This window comes from Varanus komodoensis, unplaced genomic scaffold (assembly GCF_004798865.1).
Source record: "Varanus komodoensis strain SLA01 unplaced genomic scaffold, ASM479886v1 scaffold38, whole genome shotgun sequence".
NCBI classification, from domain to species: Eukaryota; Metazoa; Chordata; class Lepidosauria; order Squamata; family Varanidae; genus Varanus; species Varanus komodoensis.
In genome coordinates this window covers 9,395,819-9,409,845 of record NW_025335909.1, presented here as the reverse complement: position 1 = coordinate 9,409,845, position 14,027 = coordinate 9,395,819, and the positions used below count along the sequence as shown (strand labels likewise).

The following is a 14,027-nucleotide window of genomic DNA, read 5'->3' as shown; positions in this document are numbered from 1 at the left end:
CGCAGAAAAAGCTACTCAAGGAGGGCTTTTTCTGCGCATCTCATCATCTCTGCCCATTCTAAACGCATTCCAACCATCAGAATCGTGCCAGGACACCTCGTTTTCCTAACCCTAACCCTACCCTGGTGCACACCCCTAACCCTAACATAGGGCTACAGTTCCATTGAAAAGAGAGTGATTTTCAAAAAAACCCTCCTTGAGTAGCTTTTTCTGCGCAGCTCATCATGTGTGACATCATCGCCTGGCGCCGCTACTCCTTTCGAGCATGCACATGGCCCCTACATGCGCTGTTATCCGATGCCCGGCTGCTGGGGCGATGCTTTGTGCCGTCAGAGAGGGCTCTGTCTGGTTGAGGTGATGAAAGGGTGGGCAGAAAGGAGGGGCCTGTGTAAAGCCAGGACCTAGTTGGAGCCCCCATTCTGTGGAGGGCAAAGTAAGTGCTGCGTTCAGAGGCACGTGTGACTGGAGCCAAACGGGCCGCCAGAGCCGACTTGGCCAGGACGTGCTGCGAGGGGCAGCCCCCTTCCCCTTCCAGCTGCCCGGCCCTGGCTGCCCTGGTCCCCTCACCTGCCCCTGCACCAAAGCACGTGGGTGGGCACAGAGGGACGGCACTGGCTGCTTCTCCCCCCAGGATCCTCTGCACGGCTAAAGGCAGCCTCCCTGGCTCACAGAGCCCGCAGCCGGGGGCCCAGAGACGGAGGCTCACGCGCTGCCGTCTTCTGTCCCCAATTCCAGGGGGATACGTGCAGCCAGGCGCACGGGAGAACATCGCGTACCTCACGCACACCGAGCGCCGGAAGGACTTTCAGTACGAGGCTATGCAGGAGCGCCGGGAGGCCGAGAACATGGCGCAGCGCGGGATCGGCATGGCCGCCGGCTCCGTGCCGATGAACTTCAAGGACCTGATCCAGACCAAGGCGGAGGAGCACAACATCGTCTTCATGCCCGTCATCGGGAAGCGGCACGAAGGGAAGCAGCTGTACACCTTCGGGCGCATCGTCATCTACATCGACCGCGGCGTGGTCTTCGTGCAGGGGGAGAAGACCTGGGTGCCCACCTCCCTCCAGAGCCTCATCGACATGGCCAAGTGAGGGCGAGGCGAGGCGAGGCACTGGGCCCCGGGCGGGCGGCGGGGCGGCTGAAGCGCTCGCTGAGGAGGGCCGGGGGGCAGTTGCCGCGGGCCCCTCGGCCACGGACAGCGGTGGCACTTGGAAGGAGCCCGGCAGCCCCATGGCGACACCCGGGGGGCATCCAGGTTGGCTGTCGGCTGTCATAGGGTGGATGCGTGCGCAGCCTCAGTCCCACACTGGGCCTCGCCATTCGTGGGGAATGCTGAGGGGGGAAGAGCCCTCCTGCGTTCCTGGCCCGTTTCTGGGCTGCCTGGGGGCGGGGAGGGGGTTGGCTGAACCCAGGCCGGGTGCTGCACCAGGGCTCTTCTGACATTTCCAGCGGGAGGAAATAACTTTAGAAAAGACAAAAAGAGTTTGGTTTGCCTGGGCTTTTTTATTATTAAAATACTCCACGAACACTCAAGGTCTTTGGAGAATTTTGCCTTCTGAGAAAAAGCTGCCTGGGACGCAACTGCAGGATCTTTGAAAGCAGGCAGGAGCATCACACCTGGGCCGCTGTGCCTGGCCCTCACGCATCCCAAGCCTCCCTGGGAAGGGCCTGTTGCGCAAGAGTGAGAAGCGGAGCCCCGCCGAGCATCCTTGCGGCCGGCACGGGCTGCCTGCGTGTCCTCGGTTCCGCGGGGACTGCTGCCGAACTCTGCTAATGGCTCAGACCAAAGCCCAAGGCATGTGGCTGGGCAGTCCCCCAGTTGTGGGCGGCCAGCCAGCTCGGCTCTTCTGTCCCGCCAGGGCAGCCCTTGCCCGGGAACTCAGAAGCCAGAGCGGAGGCTGCAGCCCATCCCTGCCTTCCTGGGAGGAGACACAACATCACTGCTTGCTCCTGATGATTTCTAGCTGATCCTCGTCCGAGTACGCCGGCTCCTCATGGGCCTTCCAGATCTCGGGAGGAAGGCCCCTCAGTTTGTGCAAAGGAAAGCAGTGGAAGGAGGTGTCGTTAAAGACATCCAGGTACTGCCGCGAAGGAGGAAAGGCCTCTTCAGCAGTTGCTGTTAAAACCTAGAGATGGTTAAGCACAGTGAGGACAGGTCCACGTTTTCCTAACACTGAATGAGCACTTGAACACGGGTGGGCGGTGGCTTGTTAATTTTTTTCCTGTTTGCATACGGCCACCAGCGTGGGGGGTTCCCAGCGACAGATCCAAACCAACCAACATGTTGAAAAGACCCCCCAAGAAGGCTTTCTTCGCTTCCCACCCATTACGTAGCCCACCCGAGCCACTGCTTCCAGTCCAAGGCTGCAGTACTGGTGTGGCGTCAGAAGCTTCCTGATGTTGGACAACGGACTTCGCCGGCACAGACACCTGCCGGGCGGCTTGCTCCTCGACGGCCATTGAGGCCCTCGAGCTGCCAAGGGGCGGCCCGGTTGGTGGGAGGGGCCTGCCGTCTCGCACACCTCTCCGCTGGCTGACCGACCGTGCTGCGTGCCACGGCCGGCGAGGGGAGCTGCACCGCGCCAGGTTCTGCTTCGACCGAGCAAGCGCTGTGTCCGAACAGCCTGGCAGGGAGGAGGCGAGGAATCCACAAGGGCAGATTCGCTCCCCCAGCCAGAAGCTGGCCTAAAAGGGAGTATCACTTCGGATAACATGAGGCAGGCGTACCTTTGCGATGTAACTATAATCCTTGTGGAATATCCTGCTCGGCACCCTAGAAGTGAGAGGGGTGGAGAACGTGAATGTGTGCAGAAGCCGGGGAAAAAGGCTTAAGGCCACTGCATACGGGACAGGACATCCTGCCGAGGGCCCGACGCAAGCGGCGGCTGTTGTGAAATTGCATCAGGCGCAGGCGCGTGTCGTAGCAAATCCATGCGCGTGGGGAGAAGTTTGACTTCCAAAGGGCCGGGCTGGGCCAGGGCAGGGCAGGCTGGCAGGGATTGCAGTGAGCACTGGAAGCAGCCCAACCAACGGCAGCCTGGCTCCTGCGTGAGCCGCGGGGGCTGCAGGTCAACCCCAGAAGAGGCGTCTGGTAAAACTGCCTCCTGCCTGGGGCACACGGGCCCGAAGCCGCCTTACCTTTCCTGGATGCCCCGGAAGCTGTTCCCAATGATGGCCATTTTAGAAAGGGCCTCCACAGACCAGTTACTCCAAAGCAGGTTGTTGTACAGAGCCTTCCCGCAGTGGATCATATAGAAGACGGTGGGTTCGTGGATGGGCCGCTTCCCTTCCTGGGGAAGCACGGCCTCGGTCAGGGAGAGCCCCCTGGAGACCGCAGGGTCCGAACAGCTCAGACCCCCAGCTGCCGGGCGTGTGCTCCCAACAGCAGCTCCGACTCCCCGGCTGCGCTCCTCGCGAGAGTCACGGTCAAGGATTCTGCTCAGCTCCTCCCTCCCTGCCCCGCATTTCCTGGGCTCACCTCATTTTCCTGGAGCACCGTCAGGCCAAGATCACGAAGGACTTCGATTTCCAGCACGGAAAAGACGGGGTCGAACACGCAGCACTGGCCGTGCGGAATCTGCGGAGAGAGGGGCGGATGCTGATTCTGGCCCGCGTCGCCCCCGAGCCCAGCCACGCGGCCTCCGCCCTCACCTCGAGCTCCTGCAGCAGCAGCAGCAGCAGGGCCAGCTGGTCGCGCGCCTTGACGCAAGCGGAGAAGCTCCCGATGCCGTAGCACACGCACCGCAGGCCCGGCGCTCCGCTGGCGGCCTCCTGCGGCGCCAGGGGCCGGGGCTCGGGGGCTGGCACGGCCAGCTGCAGCTTCTCCAGGGCAGCGAGGGCTCGCTCCACCACGGGCTCGGCTGGCTGCTGCCCCACGGCCAGGTGTTTTCTGAGGGACGCGAAGAGGGCTCCTGGGTGAGGAAGAAGAGGGTGGAGTGCACCAAGGAGCGCAGCAAGCAAACAACCCCACCGAGGGCATGCGCGAGGCAGGACTTACGCAGGTGTGAATCCCAGAACTCTGAGCTCCGCAGTTCTGAGCTGGAAGGAGATGAGGGAGGCAAGGGGGAGAGAGCCATTTTTACAAGGGTGCTGACTTAGCGGGGGAGCGACACCAGCCACCCCTGCATTTAAAGGCTGGTGGGCACAAGAAGTAAAGCGGCCTTCTTTTTCGACGTGTAGATACCACCTGCACCCCGTGCTGTTGGCCACCACCCTCGGCCTCCACCCTGGGACGGCAGGTGGAACATCCAGGCAGTCCTGAGCCCCAGCACCTCTTGATCTGGACAGCTGCAGTTAAGTGCCAGCCTTTGCCGGTTTAACTCAGAAGCTCTCCTGCAGACAGAGGGCTTCCTCAGGACCGGGCCGCATGTGGCTCTTACTCCAGTGAACCCAGCCACGGGGGAGGGACTGGGGGAGCTGCAGGCCCCTCGCATTGGAGGGCGGACCTGAAGCAGCATCCTGGCTAACGAATTGTGCCCTGGCCGGGAGGTCCCAGGTCCTCCCCACGTGCCCCGCCTGCATGTGGCGCTTCAGCCCCAGCTCGAGGGCCTCCGGGGCAGAACCGCGGAGAACACCCTTTCAGTGCCAGAAGATTCCCTGGGGGCTGCGGGGGGATCGGGGCCTGCTGCTGTGCGGGGCTCGAGCACTGGTAGCCTCCCCGCAGGGGCCGGCTCGGGTCGGGCCCGATCCACTCTGAAGCGCGGCGGGGGGCGAGCCCCGCCATCTCCAGCCCCCGATCCCCCGTCTGGCGCCTGCTGGGGATGATGGGAGCCGGGATTCCCTCGCCCCCTCTGCCCTCACCAGGCCTCCTGCAGCCGCCGCCTCTGCAGCCCGGCCGCCAGGCTGCCCTCCGGCTCCTCCGCCCGCCGCCGCCGCCGCCGCCGGCGCCGGCGCCGGGAGCAGCCCCATTCGCCGCCGCGCTCCATCCGCGCGCGATACGGCCTGGACGGGCCCCTCGCAGCACCCGTCCCATCGACGAAAGGCGACTGCGCAGGCGCGGCGCGGGCGGCGCCATTTGCGGGGCAGGGGAGCGGGGGGGGTGGCGACGGCGGAGGCAAATGCCTCGGCAGAAGGAGGCGGAGTCCCCTCCCCGTCCCGCATTCTGCGTCTCGGAGAAAGGCCCCTCGCTCGGCCAGCCGGGTGGTCGCCAGCCGAAGCACCCTCGAGACCTGGGTGGAAGGAGACGCTCTCTCCGCCCCTCTTCCCGTCTCTATGCTTCTTTTCCTTCCTGCAGCTTCCGCACAGTTGCATAGCAAACCGGAAGTGTTGCTCGGCGCGTTCGGGTAGCCCCCGTTCCCGCTCGGGTGACGTGGCCTGTCGCCGCCCCTCCCCCAGCTGTCCGGTCGGGGAAGCGGTGAGGAGAGCGAGGGCACTTCTGAGCGCGTGCAGAGTGCGTCGCCGAACACGGAGACGGGGCGGCGGGGCAGCGCCTCTAAGCATGGACAGAGCGCCCCTCCGCTTGCCCGGGGATTGGGAGGCCGCTGCCAGGTGGGCCTCGCCGTTGGAGCCGCCTCTGCCGCTCGGCCCCCCTGCACTTCCCTTCGGGGATCTTTCCAGGCCCCGAGGGCAGCCGGCCCCTCCCCCGCCCCGCCCGCCCGCACACCAGCCCTGCGAGGAAGGCTGGCCAGCCTGGCTGGTCCGCAGGCAGCCACGGGGCCCTTCGAGCCCGGGCCTCGGCTCAGTGCCCTCCCCGGTTGCAAGCCCCGGCTCGCCCTGCCCTCCTCCCGCCCCTGCTGCTGCTGCTGCTGCTTCTTCTGGAGCAGCGTGGACCGGCCGCACAGAGCGAAGGGGCTTTGCACGTCCCCGGAAGGGTGCGCTCCTTGCTGTCCTGGCTCTGGGCAGCCCAGGCCCTCAGCACTGGGCCCGGGGGGCAGTGGGCGCCCACTCCCCCCTGCCCAGAAGGCCACCCGCACCCACTGCAGAAGGTGGCCCTTCTGCCTTTGATGTGTCCCAGGCCTCGCACACCTTGGCCCTGCGCGCGGTCAGGCCCCCAAAGCCTAGCAGCTTGCGTGGGCTTCAGTGCCGCATTAGCCCTCTCCATCACTGGCTGCTTGCATTCAAAAGCCCCTGCCTTTTCTCCAAGGATCTGGAGCAGATTGGAGGGCCCGTCCCGCCACTCCTGTGAGGTGCGACAGCCACCACCCAGAGCCACTCGGGGGGCACACAGCCTGCATTGAGGTTCACCCGCCAAGGCTGCACCGCCTTGGTCCGCATGCTATGTTGGTTGCTCATCAGCTGCTCTTGGTCACATGACTGTCGGGAAACCATCTTCATGTGCTAATTTTTTCATGTCTTAATTTTAGAGTGAGGGAAGCCACGCCTGGAGCAGGAATCACAAGACGCTCCGGAGCGAGAAGACGCCATCCGGCCTCTCGCAAATGAGCAGCGCACCCGTGTTCCCGGCTTCAGCCAAATCCTTCCTCAGTCCTAGGCTCGCATCCAAATGGCTGCTGAACCATCGCATAAGGAACCGTGCCAAGTCCCTGGGCAGGCCTGAGTGTCTTCGGGGCCTGGGCTGCTTTGCTGCTTGTTCTGGCCAGGCAGAGAGTGGCGCTTCTTGAGTGCGGAGCGTTGGCTGTGGGGCTGCATCTCGGATGGAGGTGCTGGCATGAAAGCAAGGCGGAAGGGCCTGCACAGGGAAGCTGCCGAACCACCTCCTGGGTGAATTTTGCCCCCAAGTCGGCCCCTGACTCTGGGGTGACGCCTCTGGTGGGTTGATGGCGCCATAAGCATTCTCTTTGGACACGGATTCCAGGCTGTGATGTATCTTTGCGGAAAGGAGCCCTTCCTGAAGTTCAGGAGGTACCGTGGAGAGATTTTAAGCTAAATGGCTGCCTCCTCCCAGAGCGATCCGGCAGCCGGGGCCTGGTGAGTATCCTTGCCGTTTGCTATCTTGCATCCTGCTTCTGCCTGCTCCTCAGCGGTCTGTCTTCGTTAGCGAACAAAGAGTGGGCATGTTCAAACACGCGGTGGGAGGTCTGAGGAGGGACACGCGCGCAAACTGCCCAGAGCCCGGGAGAGCAAATCACTAGCCCCCCGTGCCCCAGGCCGCCAGGCGGAGCCTGGACCGGGCCTTGTCGGGGCAGAGCGTCCCGACCGTTGCGCTGCTGGTGCCTTCCAGGTGGAGCTGCTGCTTCCTCTACGACGGCTCCAAGGTGAAGGAGGAGGGGGACCCGACGCGTGCCGGGATCTGCTTCTTCTCCCCTCGCCAGGTGGGTGCGTCCTGGCCCCTCCGTGTGTGGCTCAGACCGGGAGCTGCTTGGCCCGCGCGGCTCCCGCAGGAGCTGCGGTGGGACCCAAATGTCCGTGAGCGTCCCTGGCAGACACTCTCAGGCTGAGGCTGCAGACCCCCCCACCGGCGGGCGCCCTCCGGATGCCAGCCCCGTGCGCTTCTGCGGGGCCGTTCCGAGCAGGCATGCGCAGGGCTGCCGTGCCCGCGGGGAGCAGCGGGGTGTCCGGCGCAGCCCCCCCTGCACCCAGGTCTGATGTCCCAGCAGCGCGTCGAGCCTTCTGGTGCGCGCAGCACCCGGGCCGCGTTCGTGCGCCAGGCCTTGCCGCCCGTACCTCGGTGGGGCTCTTCGAGGGCACGGCCCACCCGGCGTGGGGCACCCAGCCCACCGTGGTTCGTGCCCCTCGCCCCGCAGACCCCACTGGACCAGCAGGAGCTGCTGTGTGGCCAGATCGCTGGCATGGCCCGCTGCATGGTGGACGTCTCTGGCGCCCCTCCAGGCCTCATCCGGCTGCGGAAGCTCAAGTTCGCCGTGAAAGTGGACGGCAGCTACCTCTGGGTGAGGCGCCAGGCTGGACCGTCGCCCCTCTCGGGGGCGGGGATGGGGATGGGGGGCTAACTGCTCGGGCATTGTGGGAGGAGGAGTCGTGCGCACCGGCGGGAGGCCTCTCGGGGCAGGCGCGGCTTGGTCCCATCCCACCCGGCGCATCTGCTCTTTACCGCTGCCCTCCCCTCCGCTCCCCTCCACGCCGCAGGTGCTGGGCTGCACGACCGACCTCCCCGACGTCAGCGCCAGGCGGCTCCTGGAACAGCTGGCCGGGCTCTTCCGCTTCTACAACGGACCCATCCATCGGGCATACATGGTGATTGCTGGCCAAACGTCCGTGGGGGGTGGGGGGAGCCTCTCTCAGTGTGAGGGCCAAGTTCAGCCTTGGGGAAATGGCGATTCTGGGGGTTCCACCCGAGTCGCTTCCCATTTGCCTGCAGCCCAGAGCTGCCCCCTCCGTTTGGCAGAGCTTCGGGTGCCCAAGCCCAAGCCTGGATTAGCAGCCTGCCGTCCTGGTGGGGGCTTCCCTTGCAGCGGGCCAGGTGGGGGGTCGCGGACTGCTTCCGTGCTGTGGCCCGCGTGCGTCTTTGGAAAGGCACACTTTGCTCCCGGAGACCCACGGGCCACAGAGTTTCCTCGGCTGCTGGTTGCATCTCTCACATTCTCGTGTTTTGTCTGTTCTGTACACACCGAGAATGTTTTTACACTGCTGTTCGTTCACAGACAGTGGAGCAGCATAGAAAAATTCAGGGCCCGCACAAGGAAATAGCGCTAAAGCATCTGGGCTTCCGATGCCGCAGCAGCACAGGCAAGAAACCGCGCTGCTCTGCCGCACGGGCCGTGGGCACCGTCTGCACCTCCCGGGGAAGCCCCTTCCCCTCATTTGCCTCTACCGTTTCTGCGCCGCCCCGCAGCTGAGGTGCTCTGGGAGATTTGCGGCAGTGCCGCCAGGGCATCCCCGCGCTGCTGGGGGGAGAGCCTCTGCTGGGGCCGGGGGTCCCTGGGGGTTGTCCCCCCGCCCCATCCCGGCTGCGCAGGGGTGGGTTCAGTCTCAGGGAAGGCATTCTGCGCGGTCACTGTGCCGCTCAGAGCAGTGTCCGCTTCCCAGGCCGGCCGCCGGAGATCCCGGGGGAATCTGCCTCAGCTCGTCCCCGGGCTCTTCTGCTGCGCCTGGCGGGTGCCGGCGCTGGCTGCCCTTCCGCACCCGGAGTGGCGCCCACTGAGGGCCTCCCTGGCTCTGTCCCCCCAGGAGCACACGCAGCAGGAGCTGGACCGGACGTGGGAGCGCTGCGTGGCGCACCTGCAGCGGACCCCCAGCCACCTCCACCGCGTCTTCGCGTCCCTCTGGGCCGTGGACAAAACCAAGGTAACTCCCGGGGGGTCTGCCCGCAGCGCGTTGCGTGTCCCCCCCGTGGGCCCCGCTCTCCAGCCGGCGAGAGCCCCAGAGGCCCTGCGCATGGCCAGCAGGGGCAGGGCAGCCCCGTCTTCGGGAGGGATGAGGCAGGCGCTGCCCGGGAGGCTCACCTGCTCTGTGCTCCTGCCCAGGTGGAGCCGCTGCTGCTGCTGAAGGCGGCCCTCATCCTGCAGGCCTGCCAGCGTGTTCCGCACGTGCTGGCCGGGTGCATCCTCTACCAGGGGCTGTGAGTATCTGGGGAGCAGGGGTTGCCGGGGGGGGGGGCGCACCGGGGCCAGAGGGCCTGCGGCCGGGGCCTTGGGTGCGGGGGGGCCCTGCTCCCCTTGCGGGAGCCTTCGCTCCTCCTGGGCCGTGGCCAGGCCTGCCCTGCCCTCCCGCCCAGAAGGACTGGCGCTGCTGCTGCTGGTGGGGGCCGGCTGGGCGCGATGGGAGCCGCGGCCCAGCGCTTCTGGGGGTCCGTGGGGCAGGGCTGCTCTTGCCCGAGGGCGCTCAGGCCCGGCCCGGGCAGGCCCTGCTCTGCTCTGCTCTGCTGGGCAGCCGAGCTGGGGAATGGTGTCGCACCCCTTCCGAGCACACCTGGGCGCTCTGGGCCGGCCGCTCCCTCCCTCGCGGGGCCCCAGGCCGGTTGGCTCATGCTGCCTCTGCGGGTCCCCACAGGGTCGTCAGTACGCAGCTGCCGCCCGACCTCACGGCCAGAGTCCTCCTGCAGGAGCCGGACGCGGGCGCAGAGGTGCGTCTCTGCTCAGCCACACGCGGGGACGGAAGCGGCGCGGGGTGTCCAGCCCAGGATCCAGGCGCGGGCCCCTGCTCTTGCAGCCCTCTGCCCCAAGGGGGGTGGGTCATGGGCCCCCGCTCCCCATTCCTCGCAGGGGCTTCTTCTGTGGGGCAGGGCGGGGGGGCGCCCCAGAGCTGTGTGGGGAGTCGGCCGTGCGGAGAGCCCCGGCTGCCCTCCTGGGTGTGGGGGCAGAGGGGCGATGGGAGGATTCCAGCCGGGCTTTTCCCGAGGGGTTGTTCGCACGTTTCTGTTCCAGGACGAGCCAGACGGTGGGCAGGCCGGGCCGGCGGCAGGTGAGTGTCCCGCGGAGGGGACGGCGCTGGGCTGGCCGGGCGGGCGCTGCCTTTGCCCGGGTGGAAGATGCGGAGTCCGCCGGGCGCCTGGGAGGCCCTCTTGGCTCCACCGGGCGCTCGCAGCTGCACCGGGCCGGTGGCGGGTGCCAAGCAGCAGGGAGCCACGCTCCAGCCCGGCTGCCGGTCCCTGGGCCGGCTGCCGCGAAGGCCTGGCCGTGGGCCAGGGGAGCTCTGGCCAGGCGCCCGGCGAGGCTCCGGCCTGTGTGCAGCAGGGTGGAAGCAAGCCCCCCTCCCCTCCCCTCCCCTCCCCTCCTTGCCCACCTCACGGGCTTCGAGGCCTGCCTGCCCGCTCTGCTGCTCTGTGGTCCTCTGCGGCAGGCGGCTCCTTTGGGAGCGCCTGCCCACCCGCTGCAGCTTGCTCACGCCGGCAGGATCCGGGGCAGCTGGCGTTCCTGGGATGCGTAACACGCAGAAGCGCTGGCAGCCCCCGCCGAACGGCCTGGCGCGCTTGTCCTGTGGAATCGGTCGCCCCGGCGGCCGCGTGCGTCACCCAGCCCTCGCGTGCCCAGGGCCGTCGTCGCGCTGGAAGGGGCCCGGGGGCTGCCTTGGGGCTGGGGCCAGGGCTGACCCACGTGTGTGTGTGTGTGTGTGTGTGTGTTTCCCCAGGGAGTGGGCCGCTGCCCAAGGGGGTCCAGATTACCTCGGTTTACCTTTCGGAAGACGAAGCAGCTGCCCTGCGGGATGTCTCCCTGGAGTGGATGTCCAGGTAACGCAAGCTGGCGGGCGCACCTGGGTTCTGCTGCGGCAGGTGCCCCCAGCCTCTCCTCCTCCCGCCCCCACGCCCTGGCAGTGGGCTGACTTGCCCAGGGAGTGCAGGAGGCCCCCCCAGCTGAGGGCCGCGCACCCATCTCCGCTCCGGTCCCCGAATCCAGCAACAGCAGCCGCCATGGCGCCCCATCGTCCCTCCCGAGTCAGGGGCCAACTAGTCTCTCTCTCTCTCCCCGCTGCCCCCAGTCCTAGCAGCTTCCACGGAGGCCAGGGCAGCAGCCAGGCTGGCGTGGCCTCTGCCGGAGCCAGTGGGCTGGTGAGGGTGGCCCTGTACGTGCACCGCCTCCGAGGACTGGTGCTCTCCCTCCTGGCTGAGGAGCGCTTCGTGGAGACCGGGAGCTCCATTGAGGATGTGGTAAGTGGCGTGCCGTCCGCCCCCCCCCCCCATGGCTGGGCCTTGCTCTGGACGGGGCTTCCTCAGCTCCCCCGGGCAGAGCCAGCCTGCAGCCCCTCCCGCTGCAGGGGTCCTTGGGATACATGGAAGGTTAATTTGGGCTCACAAAGCATCTGTACTTAGCCCGATTGCAACCACACACGGGCACTGGGAAAAAAGTTTGCATGTTGCAAGCCCGCAATTTGGCTGAAGTGCTCACTTTTGGAATACCTACACTCCTCCTACATGGACATGGCACGGAGAAAACACCTTGGAAGGGGCCCTCGCTCGCTCGCTCGCTCGCTGGCAGGCGCAGGCCGGGGGCAGCCCGCACTGTCAGTGTCAGTGAGTGGGCCGGTTGCGGAGGGCAGCGCTGCCCCCCCCGACCGACCGAGCCCCCCCTCCCGTCTCGCCGCAGCACCTCAGCAGCCTGGCCTCTCTGAACGGCTTGGAGGTTCACCTCCAGGAGACCCTCCCAACGGACGCCCCCCCGCCCAGCAAGAGCGGCTACGGCTTCGCGCACTACGACTCCATCCAGAACGTCCTCACCAGTGAGTGCGGGGCCGGGGCTGGGGCCGGGCGGGGGCCGGGGGCCGTGCCCGTGCTGTGCAATCCGGCCTGGCAGGACCCCGCAGCTCGCTGCCCCGAGACGGCGGCCGGCCGGCCACCTGCGTCGTTCACCCGGGAAACGCGCCTCCCGTCCTTCCCTCCCCTCACAGCCAGCCTCCCGCCGGCCGTGGCTCCTCCGGACCAGCCCTTCCTGAGGGCCGCCAGCCTGCTCCATGCCACCTTCGCCCGGCTGCCCTCCGTTTCGGAAATCACGGTGAGGTGAGCACGCGTGTTTCTGCGGGGCCCGCGGCACGGGGTGGGAGCCCATGGCTGCTGCAGGCGCCAGACGGAAAGCAAACACCAAGGCAGCCGTCGGCCCCACGGCTTCATGCCTCGTGGCCCTCGAGCGGGTTGCCTGCTTCACGGGGGGTGGGGGCGTCCTGCGGTCGCCTGACCAGAGTTGCGACCCCCTTAAAGCCACAGGGGGCCTGGCGGGCCCCAGTATGCCAAGCTCAGTTACAAGGTGGGGGGAGCGTTCCCTCACTCACGCCCCCTGGCGACCGGGAAGTGGCTTTGCTTGGTGGCCTCGGCACTGGGCCCTGAAACACGGCGGAGGGCTCACTTGGGCGCCCGCTGGCGTCATGGCTGTGCTTGACCGGTCTCTCCTCTTCCGCGACCCGCCTGCCCCCCCCCCCCCGCAGAAGTGCCTCCGCCGCCGTGTACGCCTGCCGGAACGCCGTCCAGGAGACCTACTTCCAGCAGCTGGGCGCCCCGCTCCGCAACTCCGGCGTGCCCAGCCCCCACGACAGCGCCTTTGCCCTGCCCGGCAAGGCCCGGCAGAAGCTCCTGAGGCACGGGGTGAACCTGCTCTGACCCGGCGCCCGACCGGGTGCCTGTGGAGCCTCGCGTGAGCCGCGAACCCCGGACCCTCGCTGCTGTGGACCGTGCAGCCGTTTCCGTTTCCAGCCCGTCGGCGGCTGGCGGGGCTTTCGCACGTAATGTGCGGACTTGGCGTCCCCCGAGCCTCCCGCTGGCCCCACCGCTTGCTCCCCCAGGCCTGACGCCCACTCCCAGGGGGCAGGTGCCCCGGACTGCCGTGCCCCCCGCACATGCGAACGATGCAGGGCCTCAGCCCTGCCTGGCACCATCCAGCGGGACCAAGCCCACCCGGGGGGCAGGTCGAGGCTGTCCTCAGGAGTGCCGAGGCAGGGCCTGCCCCCCCCCGCCCCGGGTTTGCCATTTTGCTGGCTGGCTCGGAGGCGCCGTGCCTCAGGAAAGGCGAGCGCACCAGCCCGGTCACTTTCGGCACGAAGGGGCCGGCGAGGGGGCTTGGCCAAGCACTCCCAAGCTTCGCCCCCCCCCCCCCAAGTCGCTGTCTTTCCGCCTTGGATCCCCCGGCGGCCGGCCTTGTGCGCCCACCCGCTGCCTGCGCTCCCCGTCCGGTGCTGTGCTGGAGGCTGTGGGGCGGCAGAGGACGCAGAGATGGGAGGGGGTCGCTGGCGGGCCCCCACCCGGGTGCAGTGCAGCGCCCCGCCTGGGACAATAAAGGTGCCCCTCGGGCCGCGGGCGTTCTCGTGCGCCGTGTCTTCATTGCAGCTCTCCTCGGGCCTCCGGGAAGCCGGTCCTGCTGCCTCCCACCGGCCTCGGTGGGCCCCAGAGGAAAGCAGCGCCCCCCGCAGGGAATCGGGGAGGAGGGCCGGGCGGTGGGCAACTCCACGCTTGGCGAGGGAGCGGTGTTTGTGCAGCAACAGCGGCAAGGAATCCCAACACGCTCCGGCGGCCGCCTGCCCGCACCATCTGTGCGCACCGTCCGCGGAGGCAGCAGGCAAGCGAGCAGCGCGGCTGCCGGCAGCCCTCCTGGAGCAAGACGCGGGCCACGTGGGCGGCAGCATCTGTTCACCCTTGAGACCACGATCCCCGGTGCAGAACTGGCAGTCGAGTTCACATGCCCTGGCATTTGCCATCGGGCCCCAGTCCCCAGTCCTTGCTGCTCTGCACAGGACGGTGGGCCAGCAGCAGT

At 67.4% G+C, this 14,027-nt stretch overlaps 3 protein-coding genes across 7 annotated transcripts in view; 2 read left to right on the top strand and 1 right to left on the bottom strand.

The window, feature by feature from the left end:
- The window catches only part of TFIP11 (tuftelin interacting protein 11), an 8,444-nt gene extending 6,911 nt beyond the window's left edge, over nucleotides 1–1,533 (top strand). For both annotated transcript variants that reach the window (XM_044440695.1, XM_044440694.1), the window contains exon 13: nucleotides 736–1,533. In XM_044440695.1, coding sequence (XP_044296630.1) covers nucleotides 736–1,091 — 356 coding nt within the window. In that variant the 3' untranslated portion in view covers nucleotides 1,092–1,533. The remainder of the gene's footprint in view (nucleotides 1–735) is intronic.
- Nucleotides 1,484–4,925, bottom strand: SRRD (SRR1 domain containing). The gene is made up of 7 exons (XM_044440964.1): nucleotides 4,801–4,925; nucleotides 3,998–4,038; nucleotides 3,652–3,911; nucleotides 3,479–3,577; nucleotides 3,139–3,290; nucleotides 2,728–2,773; nucleotides 1,484–2,126 (listed from the first exon to the last, which is right to left on the bottom strand). Exons 1-7 carry the CDS (start codon nucleotides 4,923–4,925, stop codon nucleotides 1,938–1,940), a joined length of 912 nt encoding a protein of 303 aa, XP_044296899.1. The 3' UTR covers nucleotides 1,484–1,937.
- A 186-nt stretch (nucleotides 4,926–5,111) lies between these two features.
- On the top strand, nucleotides 5,112–13,580 carry HPS4 (HPS4 biogenesis of lysosomal organelles complex 3 subunit 2). 4 transcript variants are annotated; one of them, XM_044440918.1, is made up of 14 exons: nucleotides 5,113–5,353; nucleotides 6,303–6,867; nucleotides 7,121–7,211; nucleotides 7,644–7,787; nucleotides 7,984–8,091; nucleotides 9,025–9,141; nucleotides 9,321–9,415; nucleotides 9,847–9,919; nucleotides 10,221–10,257; nucleotides 10,924–11,023; nucleotides 11,272–11,440; nucleotides 11,877–12,009; nucleotides 12,178–12,281; nucleotides 12,709–13,580. In XM_044440918.1, the coding sequence occupies exons 2-14, from the start codon at nucleotides 6,827–6,829 to the stop codon at nucleotides 12,916–12,918; spliced, it is 1,422 nt and encodes a 473-aa protein (XP_044296853.1). In that variant the 5' UTR covers nucleotides 5,113–5,353; nucleotides 6,303–6,826; the 3' UTR covers nucleotides 12,919–13,580. The 4 variants fall into 4 exon arrangements, with proteins under 4 accessions (XP_044296855.1, XP_044296853.1, XP_044296852.1 ...); XM_044440917.1 differs by having other exon boundaries at nucleotides 5,113–5,487; XM_044440919.1 differs by having other exon boundaries at nucleotides 5,115–5,487; nucleotides 12,178–12,286.
- The last annotated feature ends 447 nt before the right edge of the window (nucleotides 13,581–14,027 follow it).